Source organism: Oncorhynchus keta, chromosome 14, assembly GCF_023373465.1.
Source record: "Oncorhynchus keta strain PuntledgeMale-10-30-2019 chromosome 14, Oket_V2, whole genome shotgun sequence".
Classification (NCBI taxonomy): Eukaryota; Metazoa; Chordata; class Actinopteri; order Salmoniformes; family Salmonidae; genus Oncorhynchus; species Oncorhynchus keta.
The window spans coordinates 3,410,577-3,435,334 of NC_068434.1; the positions used below are offsets into that span (position 1 = coordinate 3,410,577).

A 24,758-nucleotide genomic window follows, 5' to 3' on the forward strand; every position below is an offset into this window, starting at 1 on the left:
CCACACAACTGGACTGACATATTAAACCACACCACTGGACTGACATATTAAACCACACCACTGGACTGACATATTAAACCACACCACTGGACTGAAATATTAAACCACACCACTGGACTGGACTGACATATTAAACCACACCACTGGACTGGACTGACATATTAAACCACACCACTGGACTGACATATTAAACCACACCACTGGACTGACATATTAAACCACACCTCTGGACTGGACTGACATATTAAACCACACCACTGGACTGACATATTAAACCACACCACTGGACTGACATATTAAACCACACCACTGGACTGACATATTAAACCACACCACTGGACTGACATATTAAACTACACCACTGGACTGACATATTAAACCACACTGGACTGACATATTAAACCACACCTCTGACTGACATATTAAACCACACCTCTGGACTGACATATTAAACCACACCACTGGACTGACATATTAAACCACACCACTGGACTGGACTGACATATTAAACCACACCACTGGACTGACATATTAAATCACACCTCTGGACTGACATATTAAACCACACCACTGGACTGACATATTAAACCACACCACTGGACTGGACTGACATGTTAAACCACACCACTGGACTGACATATTAAACCACACCACTGGACTGACATATTAAACCACACCACTGGACTGACATATTAAACCACACCACTGGACTGACATATTAAACCACACCACTGGACTGACATATTAAACCACACTGGACTGACATATTAAACCACACCCCTGGACTGACATATTAAACCACACCACTGGACTGACATATTAAACCACACCACTGGACTGACATATTAAACCACACCACTGGACTGACATATTAAACCACAACTGGACTGACATATTAAACCACACCTCTGAACTGACATATTAAACCACACCACTGGACTGACATATTAAACCACACCACTGGACTGACATATTAAACCACACCACTGGACTGACATATTAAACCACACCACTGGACTGACTGACACATTAAACCACACAACTGGACTGACATATTAAACCACACTGACTGACATATTAAACCACACCACTGGACTGACATATTAAACCACACCTCTGGACTGACATATTAAACCACACCACTGGACTGACATATTAAACCACACCACTGGACTGACATATTAAACCACACTGGACTGACATATTAAACCACACCACTGGACTGACATATTAAACCACACCACTGGACTGACATATTAAACCACACCACTGGACTGACATATTAAACCACACCTCTGGACTGACATATTAAACCACACCACTGGACTGACATATTAAACCACACCACTGGACTGACATATTAAACCACACCACTGGACTGACATATTAAACCACACAACTGGACTGACATATTAAACCACACCACTGGACTGGACTGACATATTAAACCACACCTCTGGACTGACATATTAAACCACACCACTGGACTGACATATTAAACCACACAACTGGACTGACATATTAAACCACACCTCTGGACTGACATATTAAACCACACCACTGGACTGACATATTAAACCACACCACTGGACTGACATATTAAACCACACCACTGGACTGACATATTAAACCACACCACTGGACTGGACTGACATATTAAACCACACAACTGGACTGACATATTAAACCACACTGGACTGACATATTAAACCACACCACTGGACTGACATATTAAACCACACCTCTGACTGACATATTAAACCACACCACTGGACTGACATATTAAACCACACCACTGGACTGACATATTAAAACCACACCACTGGACTGACATATTAAACCACACCACTGGACTGACATATTAAACCACACCACTGGACTGACATATTAAACCACACCACTGGACTGACATATTAAACCACACCTCTGGACTGACATATTAAACCACACCACTGGACTGACATATTAAACCACACCACTGGACTGACATATTAAACCACACCTCTGGACTGACATATTAAACCACACTGGACTGACATATTAAACCACACCACTGGACTGACATATTAAACCATACCACTGGACTGACATATTAAACCACACCACTGGACTGACATATTAAACCACACCACTGGACTGACATATTAAACCACACTACTGGACTGACATATTAAACCAAACCACTGGACTGGACTGACATATTAAACCACACCACTGGACTGGACTGACATATTAAACCCACAACTGGACTGACATATTAAACCACACCACTGGACTGACATATTAAACCACACCACTGGACTGACATATTAAACCACACCTCTGAACTGACATATTAAACCACACTACTGGACTGACATATTAAACCACACCACTGGACTGGACTGACATATTAAACCACACCACTGGACTGGACTGACATATTAAACCACACCACTGGACTGACATATTAAACCACACCACTGGACTGACATATTAAACCACACCACTGGACTGGACTGACATATTAAACCACACCACTGGACTGACATATTAAACCACACTGGACTGACATATTAAACCACACCACTGGACTGACATATTAAACCACACCTCTGGACTGACATATTAAACCACACTACTGGACTGACATATTAAACCACACCACTGGACTGACATATTAAACCACACCACTGGACTGACATATTAAACCACACCACTGGACTGACATATTAAACCACACCACTGGACTGACATATTAAACCACACCACTGGACTGACATATTAAACCACACCTCTGGACTGACATATTAAACCACACCACTGGACTGACATATTAAACCACACCACTGGACTGACATATTAAACCACACCTCTGGACTGACATATTAAACCACACTGGACTGACATATTAAACCACACAACTGGACTGACATATTAAACCACACCACTGGACTGACATATTAAACCACACCACTGGACTGACATATTAAACCACACCACTGGACTGACATATTAAACCACACCTCTGGACTGACATATTAAACCACACAACTGGACTGACATATTAAACCACACCACTGGACTGACATATTAAACCACACCACTGGACTGACATATTAAACCACACCACTGGACTGAAATATTAAACCACACCACTGGACTGGACTGACATATTAAACCACACCACTGGACTGGACTGACATATTAAACCACACCACTGGACTGACATATTAAACCACACCACTGGACTGACATATTAAACCACACCTCTGGACTGGACTGACATATTAAACCACACCACTGGACTGACATATTAAACCACACCACTGGACTGACATATTAAACCACACCACTGGACTGACATATTAAACCACACCACTGGACTGACATATTAAACTACACCACTGGACTGACATATTAAACCACACTGGACTGACATATTAAACCACACCTCTGGACTGACATATTAAACCACACCTCTGGACTGACATATTAAACCACACCACTGGACTGACATATTAAACCACACCACTGGACTGGACTGACATATTAAACCACACCACTGGACTGACATATTAAATCACACCTCTGGACTGACATATTAAACCACACCACTGGACTGACATATTAAACCACACCACTGGACTGGACTGACATGTTAAACCACACCACTGGACTGACATATTAAACCACACCACTGGACTGACATATTAAACCACACCACTGGACTGACATATTAAACCACACCACTGGACTGACATATTAAACCACACCACTGGACTGACATATTAAACCACACCTCTGGACTGACATATTAAACCACACCACTGGACTGACATATTAAACCACACCACTGGACTGACATATTAAACCACACCACTGGACTGACATATTAAACCACACCACTGGACTGACATATTAAACCACACAACTGGACTGACATATTAAACCACACCTCTGAACTGACATATTAAACCACACCACTGGACTGACATATTAAACCACACCACTGGACTGACATATTAAACCACACCACTGGACTGACATATTAAACCACACCACTGGACTGGACTGACACATTAAACCACACAACTGGACTGACATATTAAACCACACTGGACTGACATATTAAACCACACCACTGGACTGACATATTAAACCACACCTCTGGACTGACATATTAAACCACACCACTGGACTGACATATTAAACCACACCACTGGACTGACATATTAAACCACACCACTGGACTGACATATTAAACCACACCACTGGACTGACATATTAAACCACACCACTGGACTGACATATTAAACCACACCACTGGACTGACATATTAAACCACACCTCTGGACTGACATATTAAACCACACCACTGGACTGACATATTAAACCACACCACTGGACTGACATATTAAACCACACCACTGGACTGACATATTAAACCACACAACTGGACTGACATATTAAACCACACCACTGGACTGGACTGACATATTAAACCACACCTCTGGACTGACATATTAAACCACACCACTGGACTGACATATTAAACCACACAACTGGACTGACATATTAAACCACACCTCTGGACTGACATATTAAACCACACCACTGGACTGACATATTAAACCACACCACTGGACTGACATATTAAACCACACCACTGGACTGACATATTAAACCACACCACTGGACTGGACTGACATATTAAACCACACCACTGGACTGACATATTAAACCACACTGGACTGACATATTAAACCACACCACTGGACTGACATATTAAACCACACCTCTGGACTGACATATTAAACCACACCACTGGACTGACATATTAAACCACACCACTGGACTGACATATTAAACCACACCACTGGACTGACATATTAAACCACACCACTGGACTGACATATTAAACCACACCACTGGACTGACATATTAAACCACACCACTGGACTGACATATTAAACCACACCTCTGGACTGACATATTAAACCACACCACTGGACTGACATATTAAACCACACCACTGGACTGACATATTAAACCACACCTCTGGACTGACATATTAAACCACACTGGACTGACATATTAAACCACACCACTGGACTGACATATTAAACCATACCACTGGACTGACATATTAAACCACACCACTGGACTGACATATTAAACCACACCACTGGACTGACATATTAAACCACACTACTGGACTGACATATTAAACCAAACCACTGGACTGGACTGACATATTAAACCACACCACTGGACTGGACTGACATATTAAACCACACAACTGGACTGACATATTAAACCACACCACTGGACTGACATATTAAACCACACCACTGGACTGACATATTAAACCACACCTCTGAACTGACATATTAAACCACACTACTGGACTGACATATTAAACCACACCACTGGACTGGACTGACATATTAAACCACACCACTGGACTGGACTGACATATTAAACCACACCACTGGACTGACATATTAAACCACACCACTGGACTGACATATTAAACCACACCACTGGACTGGACTGACATATTAAACCACACCACTGGACTGACATATTAAACCACACTGGACTGACATATTAAACCACACCACTGGACTGACATATTAAACCACACCTCTGGACTGACATATTAAACCACACCACTGGACTGACATATTAAACCACACCACTGGACTGACATATTAAACCACACCACTGGACTGACATATTAAACCACACCACTGGACTGACATATTAAACCACACCACTGGACTGACATATTAAACCACACCACTGGACTGACATATTAAACCACACCTCTGGACTGACATATTAAACCACACCACTGGACTGACATATTAAACCACACCACTGGACTGACATATTAAACCACACCTGGACTGACATATTAAACCACACTGGACTGACATATTAAACCACACCACTGGACTGACATATTAAACCATACCACTGGACTGACATATTAAACCACACCACTGGACTGACATATTAAACTACACCACTGGACTGACATATTAAACCACACTACTGGACTGACATATTAAACCAAACCACTGGACTGGACTGACATATTAAACCACACCACTGGACTGGACTGACATATTAAACCACACAACTGGACTGACATATTAAACCACACCACTGGACTGACATATTAAACCACACCACTGGACTGACATATTAAACCACACCTCTGAACTGACATATTAAACCACACCACTGGACTGACATATTAAACCACACCACTGGACTGGACTGACATATTAAACCACACCACTGGACTGGACTGACATATTAAACCACACCACTGGACTGACATATTAAACCACACCACTGGACTGACATATTAAACCACACCACTGGACTGACATTTTAAACCACACCTCTGGACTGACATATTAAACCACACCTCTGGACTGACATATTAAACCACACCACTGGACTGACATATTAAACCACACCACTGGACTGACATATTAAACCACACCTCTGGACTGAAATATTAAACCACACCTCTGGACTGAAATATTAAACCACACCACTGGACTGGACTGACATATTAAACCACACCACTGGACTGACATATTAAACCACACCACTGGACTGACATATTAAACCACACCACTGGACTGACATATTAAACCACACCACTGGACTGACATTTTAAACCACACCTCTGGACTGACATATTAAACCACACCTCTGGACTGACATATTAAACCACACCACTGGACTGACATATTAAACCACACCACTGGACTGGACTGACATATTAAACCACACCACTGGACTGACATATTAAACCACACCACTGGACTGACATATTAAACCACACCACTGGACTGACATATTAAACCACACCACTGGACTGACATTTTAAACCACACCTCTGGACTGACATATTAAACCACACCTCTGGACTGACATATTAAACCACACCTCTGGACTGACATATTAAACCACACCACTGGACTGACATATTAAACCACACCTCTGGACTTGACTGACATATTAAACCACACCACTGGACTGACATATTAAACCACACCACTGGACTGACATATTAAACCACACCACTGGACTGACATATTAAACCACACTGGACTGACATATTAAACCACACCTCTGGACTGACATATTAAACCACACCTCTGGACTGACATATTAAACCACACCACTGGACTGACATATTAAACCACACCACTGGACTGACATATTAAACCACACCACTGGACTGACATATTAAACCACACCACTGGACTGACATATTAAACCACACCACTGGACTGACATATTAAACCACACCACTGGACTGGACTGACATATTAAACCACACCACTGGACTGACATATTAAACCACACCACTGGACTGACATATTAAACCACACCACTGGACTGACATATTAAACCACACCACTGGACTGACATATTAAACCACACCTCTGGACTGACATATTAAACCACACCACTGGACTGACATATTAAACCACACCACTGGACTGACATATTAAACCACACTGGACTGACATATTAAACCACACACTGGACTGGACTGACATATTAAACCACACCACTGGACTGACATATTAAACCACACCACTGGACTGACATATTAAACCACACCCTGGACTGGACTGACATATTAAACCACACCACTGGACTGACATATTAAACCACACCACTGGACTGACATATTAAACCACACCACTGGACTGACATATTAAACCACACCACTGGACTGACATATTAAACCACACTGGACTGACATATTAAACCACACCTCTGGACTGACATATTAAACCACACCTCTGGACTGACATATTAAACCACACCACTGGACTGACATATTAAACCACACCACTGGACTGGACTGACATATTAAACCACACCACTGGACTGACATATTAAATCACACCTCTGGACTGACATATTAAACCACACCACTGGACTGACATATTAAACCACACCACTGGACTGACTGACATGTTAAACCACACCACTGGACTGACATATTAAACCACACCACTGGACTGACATATTAAACCACACCACTGGACTGACATATTAAACCACACCACTGGACTGACATATTAAACCACACCACTGGACTGACATATTAAACCACACCTCTGGACTGACATATTAAACCACACCACTGGACTGACATATTAAACCACACCACTGGACTGACATATTAAACCACACCTCTGGACTGACATATTAAACCACACCACTGGACTGACATATTAAACCACAACTGGACTGACATATTAAACCACACCTCTGGACTGACATATTAAACCACACCACTGGACTGACATATTAAACCACACCACTGGACTGACATATTAAACCACACCACTGGACTGACATATTAAACCACACCACTGGACTGGACTGACACATTAAACCACACAACTGGACTGACATATTAAACCACACTGGACTGACATATTAAACCACACCACTGGACTGACATATTAAACCACACCTCTGGACTGACATATTAAACCACACCACTGGACTGACATATTAAACCACACCACTGGACTGACATATTAAACCACACCACTGGACTGACATATTAAACCACACCACTGGACTGACATATTAAACCACACCACTGGACTGACATATTAAACCACACCACTGGACTGACATATTAAACCACACCTCTGGACTGACATATTAAACCACACCACTGGACTGACATATTAAACCACACCACTGGACTGACATATTAAACCACACCACTGGACTGACATATTAAACCACACAACTGGACTGACATATTAAACCACACCACTGGACTGACTGACATATTAAACCACACCTCTGGACTGACATATTAAACCACACCACTGGACTGACATATTAAACCACACAACTGGACTGACATATTAAACCACACCTCTGGACTGACATATTAAACCACACCACTGGACTGACATATTAAACCACACCACTGGACTGACATATTAAACCACACCACTGGACTGACATATTAAACCACACCACTGGACTGACTGACATATTAAACCACACCTCTGGACCATATTAAACCACACTGGACTGACATATTAAACCACACCACTGGACTGACATATTAAACCACACCTCTGGACTGACATATTAAACCACACCACTGGACTGACATATTAAACCACACAACTGGACTACTTATTAAACCACACCACTGGACTGGACTGACATATTAAACCACACCTCTGGACTGACATATTAAACCAAACTGGACTGACATATTAAACCACACCACTGGACTGACATATTAAACCACACAACTGGACTGACATATTAAACCACACCACTGGACTGACATATTAAACCACACCACTGGACTGACATATTAAACCACACCACTGGACTGACATATTAAACCACACTACTGGACTGACATATTAAACCACACCTCTGGACTGACATATTAAACCACACTACTGGACTGACATATTAAACCACACCACTGGACTGGACTGACATATTAAACCACACTACTGCACTGGACTGACATATTAAACCACATCACTGGACTGACATATTAAACCACACCACTGGACTGGACTGACACATTAAACTACACAACTGGACTGACATATTAAACCACACTGGACTGACATATTAAACCACACCACTGGACTGACATATTAAACCACACCTCTGGACTGACATATTAAACCACACCACTGGACTGACATATTAAACCACACCACTGGACTGACATATTAAAACCACACCACTGGACTGACATATTAAACCACACCACTGGACTGACATATTAAACCACACCACTGGACTGACATATTAAACCACACCACTGACTGACATATTAAAACCACACCTCTGGACTGACATATTAAACCACACCACTGGACTGACATATTAAACCACACCACTGGACTGACATATTAAACCACACCACTGGACTGACATATTAAACCACACAACTGGACTGACATATTAAACCACACCACTGGACTGACTGACATATTAAACCACACCTCTGGACTGACATATTAAACCACACCACTGGACTGACATATTAAACCACACAACTGGACTGACATATTAAACCACACCTCTGGACTGACATATTAAACCACACCACTGGACTGACATATTAAACCACACCACTGGACTGACATATTAAACCACACCACTGGACTGGACTGACATATTAAACCACACCTCTGGACTGACATATTAAACCACACTGGACTGACATATTAAACCACACCACTGGACTGGACTGACATATTAAACCACACCACTGGACTGGACTGACATATTAAACCACACCTCTGGACTGACATATTAAACCACACTGGACTGACATATTAAACCACACCACTGGACTGACATATTAAACCACACAACTGGACTGACATATTAAACCACACCACTGGACTGACATATTAAACCACACCACTGGACTGACATATTAAACCACACCACTGGACTGACATATTAAACCACACTACTGGACTGACATATTAAACCACACCTCTGGACTGACATATTAAACCACACTACTGGACTGACATATTAAACCACACCACTGGACTGGACTGACATATTAAACCACACTACTGCACTGGACTGACATATTAAACCACATCACTGGACTGACATATTAAACCACACCACTGGACTGGACTGACATATTAAACCACACTACTGCACTGGACTGACATATTAAACCACACTACTGCACTGTCTGCATTTTATTTAACCAGGCAAGTCAGTTTAGAACAAATTCTTATTTTCAACGACGGCCTAGAAACGGTGGGTTAACTGCCTGCTCAGGGGCAGTACGACAGATTCTGTACCTTGTCGGCTCGGGATTTGAACTCGCAACGCTCTAACCACTAGGCTACCCTGCCGCCCCCAATGCAGCGGCCTTGGATTGCTCTATGTTTCCATCATGAAATATGTATTGTGTTCCCAGTCCCCACTGTTGACGTGTTCCAGGCATCGACTAAGGACCGGTTTGGACTGGGACATCAGTTGAAGAAGTAAGTGTTTGGTGGTGCTAAGATGTGGCTTTAAACACTAGAGGACTCCTATTACTTGTTACATTGTAATACACAGATAATGCAGACATTTGTTCCTTGTTTCTCTCCAGGATAATGCAGACATTTGTTCCTGGTTTCTCTCCAGGATAATGCAGACATTTGTTCCTTGTTTCTCGCCAGGATAATGCAGACATTTGTCACCCAGCAGTGGAAACACCAAAGTGAAGAGAAGCTCAACTCTCTTCACAACAAAAACAAGAACAAGAAGAAGGTCAAATCTCCCTCCACATCTTCTCAACCCTCCGCAGGTCAGTGAAACATCAGCACTGTCATTTTCACAACACTGACATTTGATGTCTAATAGAAGTAGGTCGCAAAATTCAGGTGACTTTCCTGAAATTCAGAGGTATTCTAGAAATCCTGGTTGGAAGATTCCCGGTATCAGGAGGGTATAAGCAGGAAACATGGAATCCTCCTGCCAGGAAATACTGAATTCTCCAGCCAGGAAATACTGAATCCTCCAGCCAGGAAATACTGAATCCTCCTGCCAGGAAATACTGAATCCTCCAGCCAGGAAATACTGAATCCTCCAACCAGAAAATACTGAATCCTCCAACCAGGAAATACTGAATCCTCCAGCCAGGAAATACTGAATTCTCCAGCCAGGAAATACTGAATTCTCCAGCCAGGAAATACTGAATCCTCCAGCCAGGAAATACTGAATTCTCCAGCCAGGAAATACTGAATCCTCCAGCCAGGAAATACTGAATTCTCCAGCCAGGAAATACTGAATCCTCCAACCAGGAAATACTGAATCCTTCTGCCAGGAAATACTGAATTCTCCAGCCAGGAAATACTGAATCCTACAGCCAGGAAATACTGAATCCTCTAGCCAGGAAATACTGAATCCTCCAGCCAGGAAATACTGAATTCTCCAGTCAGGAAATACTGAATCCTCCAGCCAGGAAATACTGAATCCTCCAGCCAGGAAATACTGAATTCTCCAGCCAGGAAATACTGAATCCTCCAGCCAGGAAATACTGAATCCTCCAGCCAGGAAATACTGAATTCTCCAGCCAGGAAATACTGAATCCTCCAGCCAGGAAATACTGAATCCTTGAGCCTGGGTTTACTGCCAACCATTTTCACCTACCTCATTCCCATACTGTTTTTGTACTGTTTTTTATTTATTTACTTTTCTGCTCTTTTGCACACCAATATCTCTACCTGTACATGACCATCTGATAATTTATCACTCCAGTGTTAATCTGCAAAATTGTATTATTCGCCTACCTCCTCATGCCTTTTGCACACATTGTATATAGACTGCCCATTTCTTTCTACTGTGTTATTGACTTGTTAATTGTTTATTCCATGTGTAACTCTGTGTTGTCTGTTCACATTGCTATGCTTTATCTTGGCCAGGTCGCAGTTGCAAATGAGAACTTGTTCTCAACTAGCCTACCTGGTTAAACAAAGGTGAAATAAAAATAAAAATAAATAAATAAACATTGGACAATAAAGTTATCTTCATTTTCTCCCCAGATCTCCCAGCTACCCGCCTCCTGGCTGTGTCAAGAGCAAGAAGAATCTGAAGCCGGAACAAGATGGCGTCTCTAAATCCCACCGTCTCCTCGGCCAGACCTGCTCCAGCACCGTTAAACAGCAGGTTGAAGCGGAGGTCCCTGGAACTAAGACCACCCACCGTCTCCTCGGCCAGTCCCTGTCTAGCACAGACCCCCGTTTGGACCACGGAGGAGGGCCCTGTCCCGGACCCTTGCCCCTCAAACCCCGTCGCATTCTGGGCAGGCCCTGCTCGGCTTTGGTCAAACCAGAGGACCTCCGCCCCACTCCCCACAAGCTCTTGCCCCGACTGTGCTCCGGCGACCCCCGCTGTGAGCCCGCTGGTGGGGGAGGAGGTAGTCTTGGAGGAGGTTTGAAGCACCACAGGCTGCTCAGTAGGTCGTGCTCTGGTTCTATCAGGACGGAGGAATTAGATGGACTGAAACACCACCATCACCTCCTCAGCAGGTAAGATCGTTCAAAAAAAGAGAAGGTAAAATGGTATCTCCCACATCCACCGCAACATCACAAGTATTTTAGAATGCATAGGTGCTCTTTATTAGATGAGATAGCGTTAGAAAAATACAGATTGTTGTTGCAGTCTTTTTTGAGAGATGTTATCACCATCTCTGTTCCCAGATGAGCACCCCATTTCATAGAAACCTATAGTAGCGCCTGAATTTATCAACTTTAATCCGTCACAGAAGAAATGTGATGGCACCAGTTTGATACATTAAACACCAATAAATAAACCACAACAAGACAAACCTCATCAATGCCTCCTTGTTACCTCAGGTCCTACTGCCTCATCAATGCCTCCATGTTACCTCAGGTCCTACTGCCTCATCAATGTCTCCATGTTACTGCAGGTCCTACTGCCTCATCAATGCCTCCATGTTACCTCAGGTCCTACTGCCTCATCAATGCATGTTACCTCAGGTCCTACTGCCTCATCAATGCCTCCATGTTACCTCAGGTCCTACTGCCTCATCAATGTCTCCATGTTACTGCAGGTCCTACTGCCTCATCAATGCCTCCATGTTACCTCAGGTCCTACTGCCTCATCAATGCCTCCATGTTACCTCAGGTCCTACTGCCTCATCAATGTCTCCATGTTACTGTAGGTCCTACTGCCTCATCAATGCCTCCTTGTTACCTCAGGTCCTACTGCCTCATCAATGTATGTTACCTCAGGTCCTACTGCCTCATCAATGTCTCCATGTTACTGTAGGTCCTACTGCCTCATCAATGTCTCCTTGTTACCTCAGGTCCTACTGCCTCATCAATGCCTCCATGTTACCTCAGGTCCTACTGCCTCATCAATGCCTCCATGTTACCTCAGGTCCCACTGCCTCATCAATGCCTCCATGTTACTGCAGGTCCTACTGCCTCATCAACGCCTCCATGTTACCTCAGGTCCTACTGCCTCATCAATGCCTCCATGTTACCTCAGGTCCTACTGCCTCATCAATGCCTCCATGTTACCTCAGGTCCTACTGCCTCATCAATGCCTCCATGTTACCTCAGGTCCTACTGCCTCATCAATGCCTCCTTGTTACCTCAGGTCCTACTGCCTCATCAATGCCTCCATGTTACCTCAGGTCCTACTGCCTCATCAATGCCTCCATGTTACCTCAGGTCCTACTGCCTCATCAATGCCTCCTTGTTACCTCAGGTCCTACTGCCTCATCAATGCCTCCATGTTACCTCAGGTCCTACTGCCTCATCAATGCCTCCATGTTACCTCAGGTCCTACTGCCTCATCAATGCCTCCACGTTACCTCAGGTCCTACTGCCTCATTAATGCCTCCTTGTTACCTCAGGTCCTACTGCCTCATCAATGCCTCCATGTTACTGCAGGTCCTACTGCCTCATCAATGCCTCCTTGTTACCTCAGGTCCTACCGCCTCATCAATGCCTCCATGTTACTGCAGGTCCTACTGCCTCATCAATGCCTCCTTGTTACCTCAGGTCCTACTGCCTCATCAATGCCTCCTTGTTACCTCAAGTCCTACTGCCTCATCAATGCCTCCTTGTTACCTCAGGTCCTACTGCCTCATCAATGCCTCCTTGTTACCTCAGGTCCTACTGCCTCATCAATGCCTCCATGTTACCTCAGGTCCTACTGCCTCATCAGTGGTCCTTCTGTAGCTCAGTTGGTAGAGCATGGCGCTTGTAACGCCAGGGTAGTGGGTTCGATTCCCGGGACCACCCATACGTAGAATGTATGCACACATGACTGTAAGTCGCTTTGGATAAAAGCGCCTGCTAAATGGCATATTATATTATTATTATTATAATGCCTCCTTGTTACCTCAGGTCCTACTGCCTCATCAATGCCTCCATGTTACCTCAGGTCCTACTGCCTCATCAATGCCTCCATGTTACTGCAGGTCCTACTGCCTCATCAATGCATGTTACTGCAGGTCCTACTGCCTCATCAATGCATGTTACTGTAGGTCCTACTGCCTCATCAATGCCTCCATGTTACCTCAGGTCCTACTGCCTCATCAATGCCTCCATGTTACCTCAGGTCCTACTGCCTCATCAATGCCTCCATGTTACCTCAGGTCCTACTGCCTCATCAATGCCTCCATGTTACCTCAGGTCCTACTGCCTCATCAATGCCTCCATGTTACCTCAGGTCCTACTGCCTCATCAATGCCTCCTTGTTACCTCAGGTCCTACTGCCTCATCAATGCATGTTACCTCAGGTCCTACTGCCTCATCAACGCTCCATGTTACCTCAGGTCCTACTGCCTCATCAATGCCTCCATGTTACTGCAGGTCCTACTGCCTCATCAATGCCTCCATGTTACCTCAGGTCCTACTGCCTCATCAATGCCTCCATGTTACCTCAGGTCCTACTGCCTCATCAATGTCTCCTTGTTACCTCAGGTCCTACTGCCTCATCAATGTCTCCATGTTACCTCAGGTCCTACTGCCTCATCAATGCCTCCTTGTTACCTCAGGTCCTACTGCCTCATCAATGCCTCCTTGTTACCTCAGGTCCTACTGCCTCATCAATGCCTCCTTGTTACCTCAGGTCCTACTGCCTCATCAATGCCTCCATGTTACCTCAGGTCCTACTGCCTCATCAATGCATGTTACCTCAGGTCCTACTGCCTCATCAATGCCTCCATGTTACCTCAGGTCCTACTGCCTCATCAATGTCTCCATGTTACTGCAGGTCCTACTGCCTCATCAATGCCTCCATGTTACCTCAGGTCCTACTGCCTCATCAATGCATGTTACCTCAGGTCCTACTGCCTCATCAATGCCTCCATGTTACCTCAGGTCCTACTGCCTCATCAATGCCTCCATGTTACCTCAGGTCCTACTGCCTCATCAATGCATGTTACCTCAGGTCCTACTGCCTCATCAATGCCTCCATGTTACCTCAGGTCCTACTGCCTCATCAATGCCTCCATGTTACCTCAGGTCCTACTGCCTCATCAATGCCTCCTTGTTACCTCAGGTCCTACTGCCTCATCAATGCCTCCTTGTTACCTCAGGTCCTACTGCCTCATCAATGCCTCCATGTTACCTCAGGTCCTACTGCCTCATCAATGTCTCCATGTTACCTCAGGTCCTACTCCAGCAGTACCAAGATGGGCAAAGCAGCGGACATCTTCAAGGACTCTATGTCTCCGTCCGAGGGGAGGCGCCTCTCTCTTACCTCAGGGCTCATCGGGATCCTCGCCCCCTCGCTCGCCACGCCCCCACCGGTCAGTAGGCCTCTCACGATTGGCTGATGGTTATTAGAAACACGAATAGTTAACCTATTTTGGTGCACAGGCATGTAAAATAATAGAGTAATTGTAATAGAAATAAAGGTGTTTAACTCATAGCTGTTTAATAGCTGCTTATTTATTTTTATTTCACCTTTATTTAACCAGGTAGACTAGTTGAGAACACCTTTATTTAACCAGGTAGGCCAGCTGAGAACACCTTTATTTAACCAGGTAGACTAGTTGAGAACACCTTTATTTAACCAGGTAGGCCAGCTGAGAACACCTTTATTTAACCAGGTAGACTAGTTGAGAACACCTTTATTTAACCAGGTAGGCTAGTTGAGAACACCTTTATTTAACCAGGTAGGCCAGCTGAGAACACCTTTATTTAACCAGGTAGACTAGTTGAGAACACCTTTATTTAACCAGGTAGACTAGTTGAGAACACCTTTATTTAACCAGGTAGGCCAGCTGAGAACACCTTTATTTAACCAGGTAGACTAGTTGAGAACACCTTTATTTAACCAGGTAGGCTAGTTGAGAACACCTTTATTTAACCAGGTAGGCCAGCTGAGAACACCTTTATTTAACCAGGTAGACTAGTTGAGAACACCTTTATTTAACCAGGTAGGCTAGTTGAGAACACCTTTATTTAACCAGGTAGGCCAGTTGAGAACACCTTTATTTAACCAGGTAGGCCAGCTGAGAACACCTTTATTTAACCAGGTAGACTAGTTGAGAACACCTTTATTTAACCAGGTAGGCTAGTTGAGAACACCTTTATTTAACCAGGTAGGCCAGCTGAGAACACCTTTATTTAACCAGGTAGACTAGTTGAGAACACCTTTATTTAACCAGGTAGGCTAGTTGAGAACACCTTTATTTAACCAGGTAGGCCAGTTGAGAACACCTTTATTTAACCAGGTAGGCTAGTTGAGAACACCTTTATTTAACCAGGTAGGCTAGTTGAGAACACCTTTATTTAACCAGGTAGGCCAGCTGAGAACACCTTTTATTTAACCAGGTAGACTAGTTGAGAACACCTTTATTTAACAACAACAAGTTCTCATTTACAACTGCGACCTGGCCAAGATAAAGCAAAGCAGTTCGACACATACAACAACACAGAGTTACACATGGAATAAACAAAACATACAGTCAGTAATACAGTAGAACAAAAGAAAACAAAAAGTCTATATACAGTGAGTGTAAATGAGGTAAGTTAAGGAAATAAATAGGCCATGGTGGCGAAGTAATTACAATATAGCAATTAAACACTGGAATGGTAGATCGGCAGAAGATGAATGTGCAAGTAGAGATACTGGGGTGCAAAGGAGCAAGATAAATAAATAAATACAGTATGGGGATGCTGTAGTTGGATGGGCTGTTTACAGATGGGCTATGTACAGGTGCAGTGATCTGTGAGCTGCTCTGACAGCTGGTGCTTAAAGCTAGTGAGGGAGATATGAGTCTCCAGCTTCAGTGATTTTTGCAGTTCGTTCCAGTCATTGGCAGCAGAGAACTGTAAGGAAAGACAACCAAAGGAGGAATTGGCTTTGGGGGTGACCAGTGAGATATACCTGCTGGAGCGCGTGCTACGAGTGGTTGCTGCTATGGTGACCAGTGAGCTGAGATAAGGCGGGGCTTTACCTAGCAAAGACTTGTAGATAACCTGTAGCCAGTGGGTTTGGCAACGAGTATGAAGCGAGGGCCAACCAACGAGAGTGTACAGGTCGCAGTGGTGGGTAGTGTATGGGGCTTTGGTGACAAAACGGATGGCACTGTGATAGACTGCATCCAGTTTGTTGAGTAGAGTGTTGAGGCTATTTTATAGATGACATCACCGAAGTTGAGGATCGGTAGGATGGTCAGTTTTACGAGGGTATGTTTGGCAGCATGAGTGAAGGATGCTTTGTTGCGAAATAGGAAACCAATTCTAGATGTATTAGATTGGAGATGCTTAATGTGAGTCTGGAAGGAGAGTTTACAGTCTAACCAGACACCGAGGTATTTGTAGTTGTCCATGTATTCTTAGTCAGAGCCGTCCAGAGTAGTGATGCTGGACGGGCAAGCAGGTACGGGCAGTGATCAGTTGAATAGCATGCATTTAGTTTTACTTGCGTTTCAGAGCAGTTGGAGGCTATGGAAGGAGAGTTGTATGGCATTGAAGCTCTTCTGGAGGTTAGTTAACACAGTGTCCAAAGAAGGGCCAGAAGTATACATAATGGTGTCGTCTGCGTAGAGGTGGATCAGATAAAGAAGGGCCAGAAGTATACAGAAGTATACAGAAGCAGCAAGAGCAACATCATTGATGAGAGAAGAGAGTCGGACCGAGAATTGAACCCTGTGGCACCCCATAGAGACTGCCAGAGGTCCGGACATCATTACTAAACAGCCCTCTTTTCCTCTATAGCCAAACAATGGGGCCAAGTCCATTCCGATAAGAGACAGAGGCTTCCTTGTCCAGGTAAACACTGCCACCTTATAGAAAACCTTACAGGTAAACTTTACTTTAGCCAACCCCATTATAAGGTGTTCTCAACCGGAGGTTTGATCCACTATGATGTGTTGTGCTGTGTTGTCTCTTCAGACCATGGAATATGCTGAGCAGAGAACTCCGGTCCTGAATGAGTTCTGTGTGGTGTGTGACGAACCACATGTGTTCCAGAACGGACCCATGCTCCGAGTGAGTACACACCCACACTCGTGCACACACAAGTGTAGCTCAGTTGGTAGAGCATGGCGCTTGTAACGCCAGGGTAGTGGGTTCAATCCCCGGGACCACCCATACGTAGAATGTATGCACACATGACTGTAAGTCGCTTTGGATAAAAGCGTCTGCTAAATGGCATATATTATTATATTATTACATACATACATTCATACATGCATACATGCAGACATGCCAGACGCATGCACTGCACGCACGCACGGTATGCCTAGGGCTAAACAGTCTACGGTACGTAGACCTAGATGTACCAGACAGTAGACTGTTTAGGCCCTAGACGTACCAGACAGTAGACTGTTTAGGCCCTAGATGTACCAGACAGTAGACTGTTTAGGCCCTAGATGTACCAGACAGTAGACTGTTTAGGCCCTAGATGTACCAGACAGTAGACTGTTTAGGCCCTAGATGTACCAGACAGTAGACTGTTTAGGCCCTAGATGTCCCAGACAGTAGACTGTTTAGGCCCTAGATGTACCAGACAGTAGACTGTTTAGGCCCTAGATGTACCAGACAGTAGACTGTTTAGGCCCTAGATGTACCAGACAGTAGACTGTTTAGGCCCTAGATGTCCCAGACAGTAGACTGTTTAGGCCCTAGATGTACCAGACAGTAGACTGTTTAGGCCCTAGATGTACCAGACAGTAGACTGTTTAGGCCCTAGACGTACCAGACAGTAGACTGTTTAGGCCCTAGATGTACCAGACAGTAGACTGTTTAGGCCCTAGATGTACCAGACAGTAGACTGTTTAGGCCCTAGACGTACCAGACAGTAGACTGTTTAGGCCCTAGATGTACCAGACAGTAGACTGTTTAGGCCCTAGATGTACCAGACAGTAGACTGTTTAGGCCCTAGATGTACCAGACAGTAGACTGTTTAGGCCCTAGATGTACCAGACAGTAGACTGTTTAGGCCCTAGATGTACCAGACAGTAGACTGTTTAGGCCCTAGATGTACCAGACAGTAGACTGTTTAGGCCCTAGATGTACCAGACAGTAGACTGTTTAGGCCCTAGATGTACCAGACAGTAGACTGTTTAGGCCCTAGATGTACCAGACAGTAGACTGTTTAGGCCCTAGATGTACCAGACAGTAGACTGTTTAGGCCCTAGATGTACCAGACAGTAGACTGTTTAGGCCCTAGATGTACCAGACAGTAGACTGTTTAGGCCCTAGATGTACCAGACAGTAGACTGTTTAGGCCCTAGATGTACCAGACAGTAGACTGTTTAGGCCCTAGATGTACCAGACAGTAGACTGTTTAGGCCCTAGATGTCCCAGACAGTAGACTGTTTAGGCCCTAGATGTACCAGACAGTAGACTGTTTAGGCCCTAGATGTACCAGACAGTAGACTGTTTAGGCCCTAGACGTACCAGACAGTAGACTGTTTAGGCCCTAGATGTACCAGACAGTAGACTGTTTAGGCCCTAGATGTACCAGACAGTAGACTGTTTAGGCCCTAGATGTACCAGACAGTAGACTGTTTAGGCCCTAGATGTACCAGACAGTAGACTGTTTAGGCCCTAGATGTACCAGACAGTAGACTGTTTAGGCCCTAGATGTACCAGACAGTAGACTGTTTAGGCCCTAGATGTACCAGACAGTAGACTGTTTAGGCCCTAGATGTACCAGACAGTAGACTGTTTAGGCCCTAGATGTACCAGACAGTAGACTGTTTAGGCCCTAGATGTACCAGACAGTAGACTGTTTAGGCCCTAGATGTACCAGACAGTAGACTGTTTAGGCCCTAGATGTACCAGACAGTAGACAGTTTAGGCCCTAGATGTACCAGACAGTAGACTGTTTAGGCCCTAGATGTACCAGACAGTAGACTGTTTAGGCCCTAGATGTACCAGACAGTAGACTGTTTAGGCCCTAGATGTACCAGACAGTAGACTGTTTAGGCCCTAGATGTACCAGACAGTAGACTGTTTAGGCCCTAGATGTACCAGACAGTAGACTGTTTAGGCCCTAGATGTACCAGACAGTAGACTGTTTAGGCCCTAGATGTACCAGACAGTAGACTGTTTAGGCCCTAGATGTACCAGACAGTAGACTGTTTAGGCCCTAGATGTCCTGATGATCTGATCCCGTCTATGTGCTGTGTTCACCCCACAGCCCACGGTGTGTGAGCGAGAACTGTGTGTGTTTGCCTTTCAAACACTGGGGGTGATGAACGAGGCAGCCGACGAGATCGCCACAGGAGCTCAGGTACATCACACACAGACACACACAGACACACACACACAGACACAGACAGTTTAACCAGTCCTCCTGTTTCCTAGGTGGTGGACCTGTTGGTGTCCATGTGTAGGTCTGCTCTCGAGTCTCCCAGGAAAGTGGTCATCTTTGAGCCATATCCCTCCGTGGTGGATCCGTGTGACTCCCAGGCACTGGCCTTCAACCCCCGGGTATGGTTTACTAACCCTGAACCTACTAACAGCCTTAGGCCTTCAACCCCCAGGTGTGGTTTACTAACCCTGAACCTACTAACAGCCTCAGGCCTTCAACCCACGGGTATGGTTTACTAACCCTGAACCTACTAACAGCCTTAGGCCTTCAACCCCGGGTATGGTTTACTAACCCTGAACCTACTAACAGCCTTAGGACCTTCAACCCCCAGGTATGGTTTACTAACCCTGAACCTACTAACAGCCTTAGGCCTTCAACCCCGGGTATGGTTTACTAACCCTGAACCTACTAACAGCCTTAGGCCTTCAACCCCCAGGTATGGTTTACTAACCCTGAACCTACTAACAGCCTTAGGCCTTCAACCCCGGGTATGGTTTACTAACCCTGAACCTACTAACAGCCTTAGGCCTTCAACCCCGGGTATGGTTTAATAACCCTGAACCTACTAACAGCCTTAGGCCTTCAACCCCGGGTATGGTTTACTAACCCTGAACCTACTAACAGCCTTAGGCCTTCAACCCCCGGGTATGGTTTACTAACCCTGAACCTACTAACAGCCTTAGGCCTTCAACCCCCAGGTATGGTTTACTAACCCTGAACCTACTAACAGCCTTAGGCCTTCAACCCCCAGGTATGGTTTACTAACCCTGAACCTACTAACAGCCTTAGGCCTTCAACCCCCAGGTATGGTTTACTAACCCTGAACCTACTAACAGCCTTAGGCCTTCAACCCCCAGGTATGGTTTACTAACCCTGAACCTACTAACAGCCTTAGGACCTTCAACCCCCGGGTATGGTTTACTAACCCTGAACCTACTAACAGCCTTAGGCCTTCAACCCCCGGGTATGGTTTACTAACCCTGAACCTACTAACAGCCTTAGGCCTTCAACCCCCGGGTATGGTTTACTAACCCTGAACCTACTAACAGCCTTAGGCCTTCAACCCCCAGGTATGGTTTACTAACCCTGAACCTACTAACAGCCTTAGGCCTTCAACCCCCAGGTATGGTTTACTAACCCTGAACCTACTAACAGCCTTAGGACCTTCAACCCCCGGGTATGGTTTACTAACCCTGAACCTACTAACAGCCTTAGGCCTTCAACCCCCAGGTATGGTTTACTAACCCTGAACCTACTAACAGCCTTAGGCCTTCAACCCCCGGGTATGGTTTACTAACCCTGAACCTACTAACAGCCTCAGGCCTTCAACCCCCAGGTGTGGTTTACTAACCCTGAACCTACTAACAGCCTTAGGCCTTCAACCCCCGGGTATGGTGTACCAACCCTGAACCTACTAACAGCCTTAGGCCTTCAACCCCCGGGTATGGTTTACTAACCCTGAACCTACTAACAGCCTCAGGCCTTCAACCCCGGGTATGGTTTACCAACCCTGAACCTACTAACAGCCTCAGGCCTTCAACCCCGGGTATGGTTTACTAACCCTGAACCTACTAACAGCCTTAGGCCTTCAACCCCGAACCTACTAACAGCCTTAGGCCTTCAACCCCCAGGTATGGTTTACTAACCCTGAACCTACTAACAGCCTTAGGACCTTCAACCCCGGGTATGGTTTACCAACCCTGAACCTACTAACAGCCTTAGGCCTTCAACCCCCAGGTATGGTTTACTAACCCTGAACCTACTAACAGCCTTAGGACCTTCAACCCCGGGTATGGTTTACCAACCCTGAACCTACTAACAGCCTTAGGACTTCAACCCCCAGGTATGGTTTACTAACCCTGAACCTACTAACAGCCTTAGGCCTTCAACCCCCAGGTATGGTGTACTAACCCTGAACCTACTAACAGCCTTAGGACCTTCAACCCCCGGGTATGGTGTACTAACCCTGAACCTACTAACAGCCTTAGGCCTTCAACCCCCGGGTATGGTTTGCTAACCCTGAACCTACTAACAGCCTTAGGCCTTCAACCCCCGGGTATGGTTTACTAACCCTGAATCTACTAACAGCCTTAGGACCTTCAACCCCCGGGTAAAGGGCAATAACCTAATTATTATCATATACCTTAAGGCACAGGCCAACAGAAGAAAATGTGCTTGAAGATGTATAGTCTACTGTTTATAAGGTGATGTCTCATAGAAAACCATTGACTTGAATACCCAGAAGACTGTTGTTGTTTTTCGTTAATTCCTACTGAATTGAACAGTCCTTTTGAAAATGGTGCAATACTGCCTATGATGCATCACCCTGCTGTCTGGTAGGCTGTAGACAAGAAGGTGGTGTGTTTTATTGGATTGACTGCAGTGATGATGATGATGATGATGATGATGATTGTGGTTCATTTCAGAAAAAGGATTATGACCGAGTGATGAGAGCCCTTGACAGCCTTACCTCTATCAGAGAAATGTCCCAGGTAACTAACCCTAACCCTTGACCCTTCCATCTATCAGAGAAATGTCCCAGGTAACTAACCCTAACCCTTGACCCTTACCTCTATCAGAGAAATGTCCCAGGTAACTAACCCTAACCCTTGACCCTTACCTCTATCAGAGAAATGTCCCAGGTAACTAACCCTAACCCTTGACCCTTCCATCTATCAGAGAAATGTCCCAGGTAACTAACCCTAACCCTTGACCCTTCCATCTATCAGAGAAATGTCCCAGGTAACTAAACCTAACCCTTGACCCTTACCTCTATCAGAGAAATGTCCCAGGTAACTAACCCTAACCCTTGACCCTTCCATCTATCAGAGAAATGTCCCAGGTAACTAAACCTAACCCTTGACCCTTATCTCTATCAGAGAAATGTCCCAGGTAACTAAATCTAACCCTTGACCCTTACCTCTATCAGAGAAATGTCCCAGGTAACTAACCCTAACCCTTGACCCTTATCTCTATCAGAGACATGTCCCAGGTAACTAACCCTAACCCTTGACCCTTACCTCTATCAGAGAAATGTCCCAGGTAACTAACCCTAACCCTTGACCCTTCCATCTATCAGAGAAATGTCCCAGGTAACTAAACCTAACCCTTGACCCTTACCTCTATCAGAGAAATGTCCCAGGTAACTAACCCTAACCCTTGACCCTTATCTCTATCAGAGAAATGTCCCAGGTAACTAAATCTAACCCTTGACCCTTACCTCTATCAGAGAAATATCCCAGGTAACTAACCCTAACCCTTGACCCTTACCTCTATCAGATAAATGTCCCAGGTAACTAACCTTAACCCTTGACCCTTATCTCTATCAGAGAAATGTCCCAGGTAACTAAACCTAACCCTTGACCCTATCAGAGAAATGTCCCAGGTAACTAACC

At 44.8% G+C, this 24,758-nt stretch overlaps 1 protein-coding gene across 5 annotated transcripts in view; it reads left to right on the forward strand.

Annotated features, from left to right (window-relative positions):
- The window catches only part of parp8 (poly (ADP-ribose) polymerase family, member 8), a 279,851-nt gene that overhangs the window by 222,957 nt on the left and 32,136 nt on the right, over positions 1-24,758 (forward strand). For all 5 annotated transcript variants that reach the window (XR_008063247.1, XR_008063248.1, XM_052460836.1 and 2 more), the window contains exons 12-18: positions 12,594-13,079; positions 16,201-16,339; positions 18,759-18,812; positions 18,936-19,031; positions 21,190-21,282; positions 21,357-21,482; positions 23,790-23,855. Coding sequence is in view for 3 of the 5 variants with exons in the window: in XM_052460836.1 (XP_052316796.1) it covers positions 12,594-13,079; positions 16,201-16,339; positions 18,759-18,812; positions 18,936-19,031; positions 21,190-21,282; positions 21,357-21,482; positions 23,790-23,855 (1,060 nt within the window). In the remaining 2 variants the exon portion in view is untranslated. The remainder of the gene's footprint in view (positions 1-12,593; positions 13,080-16,200; positions 16,340-18,758; positions 18,813-18,935; positions 19,032-21,189; positions 21,283-21,356; positions 21,483-23,789; positions 23,856-24,758) is intronic.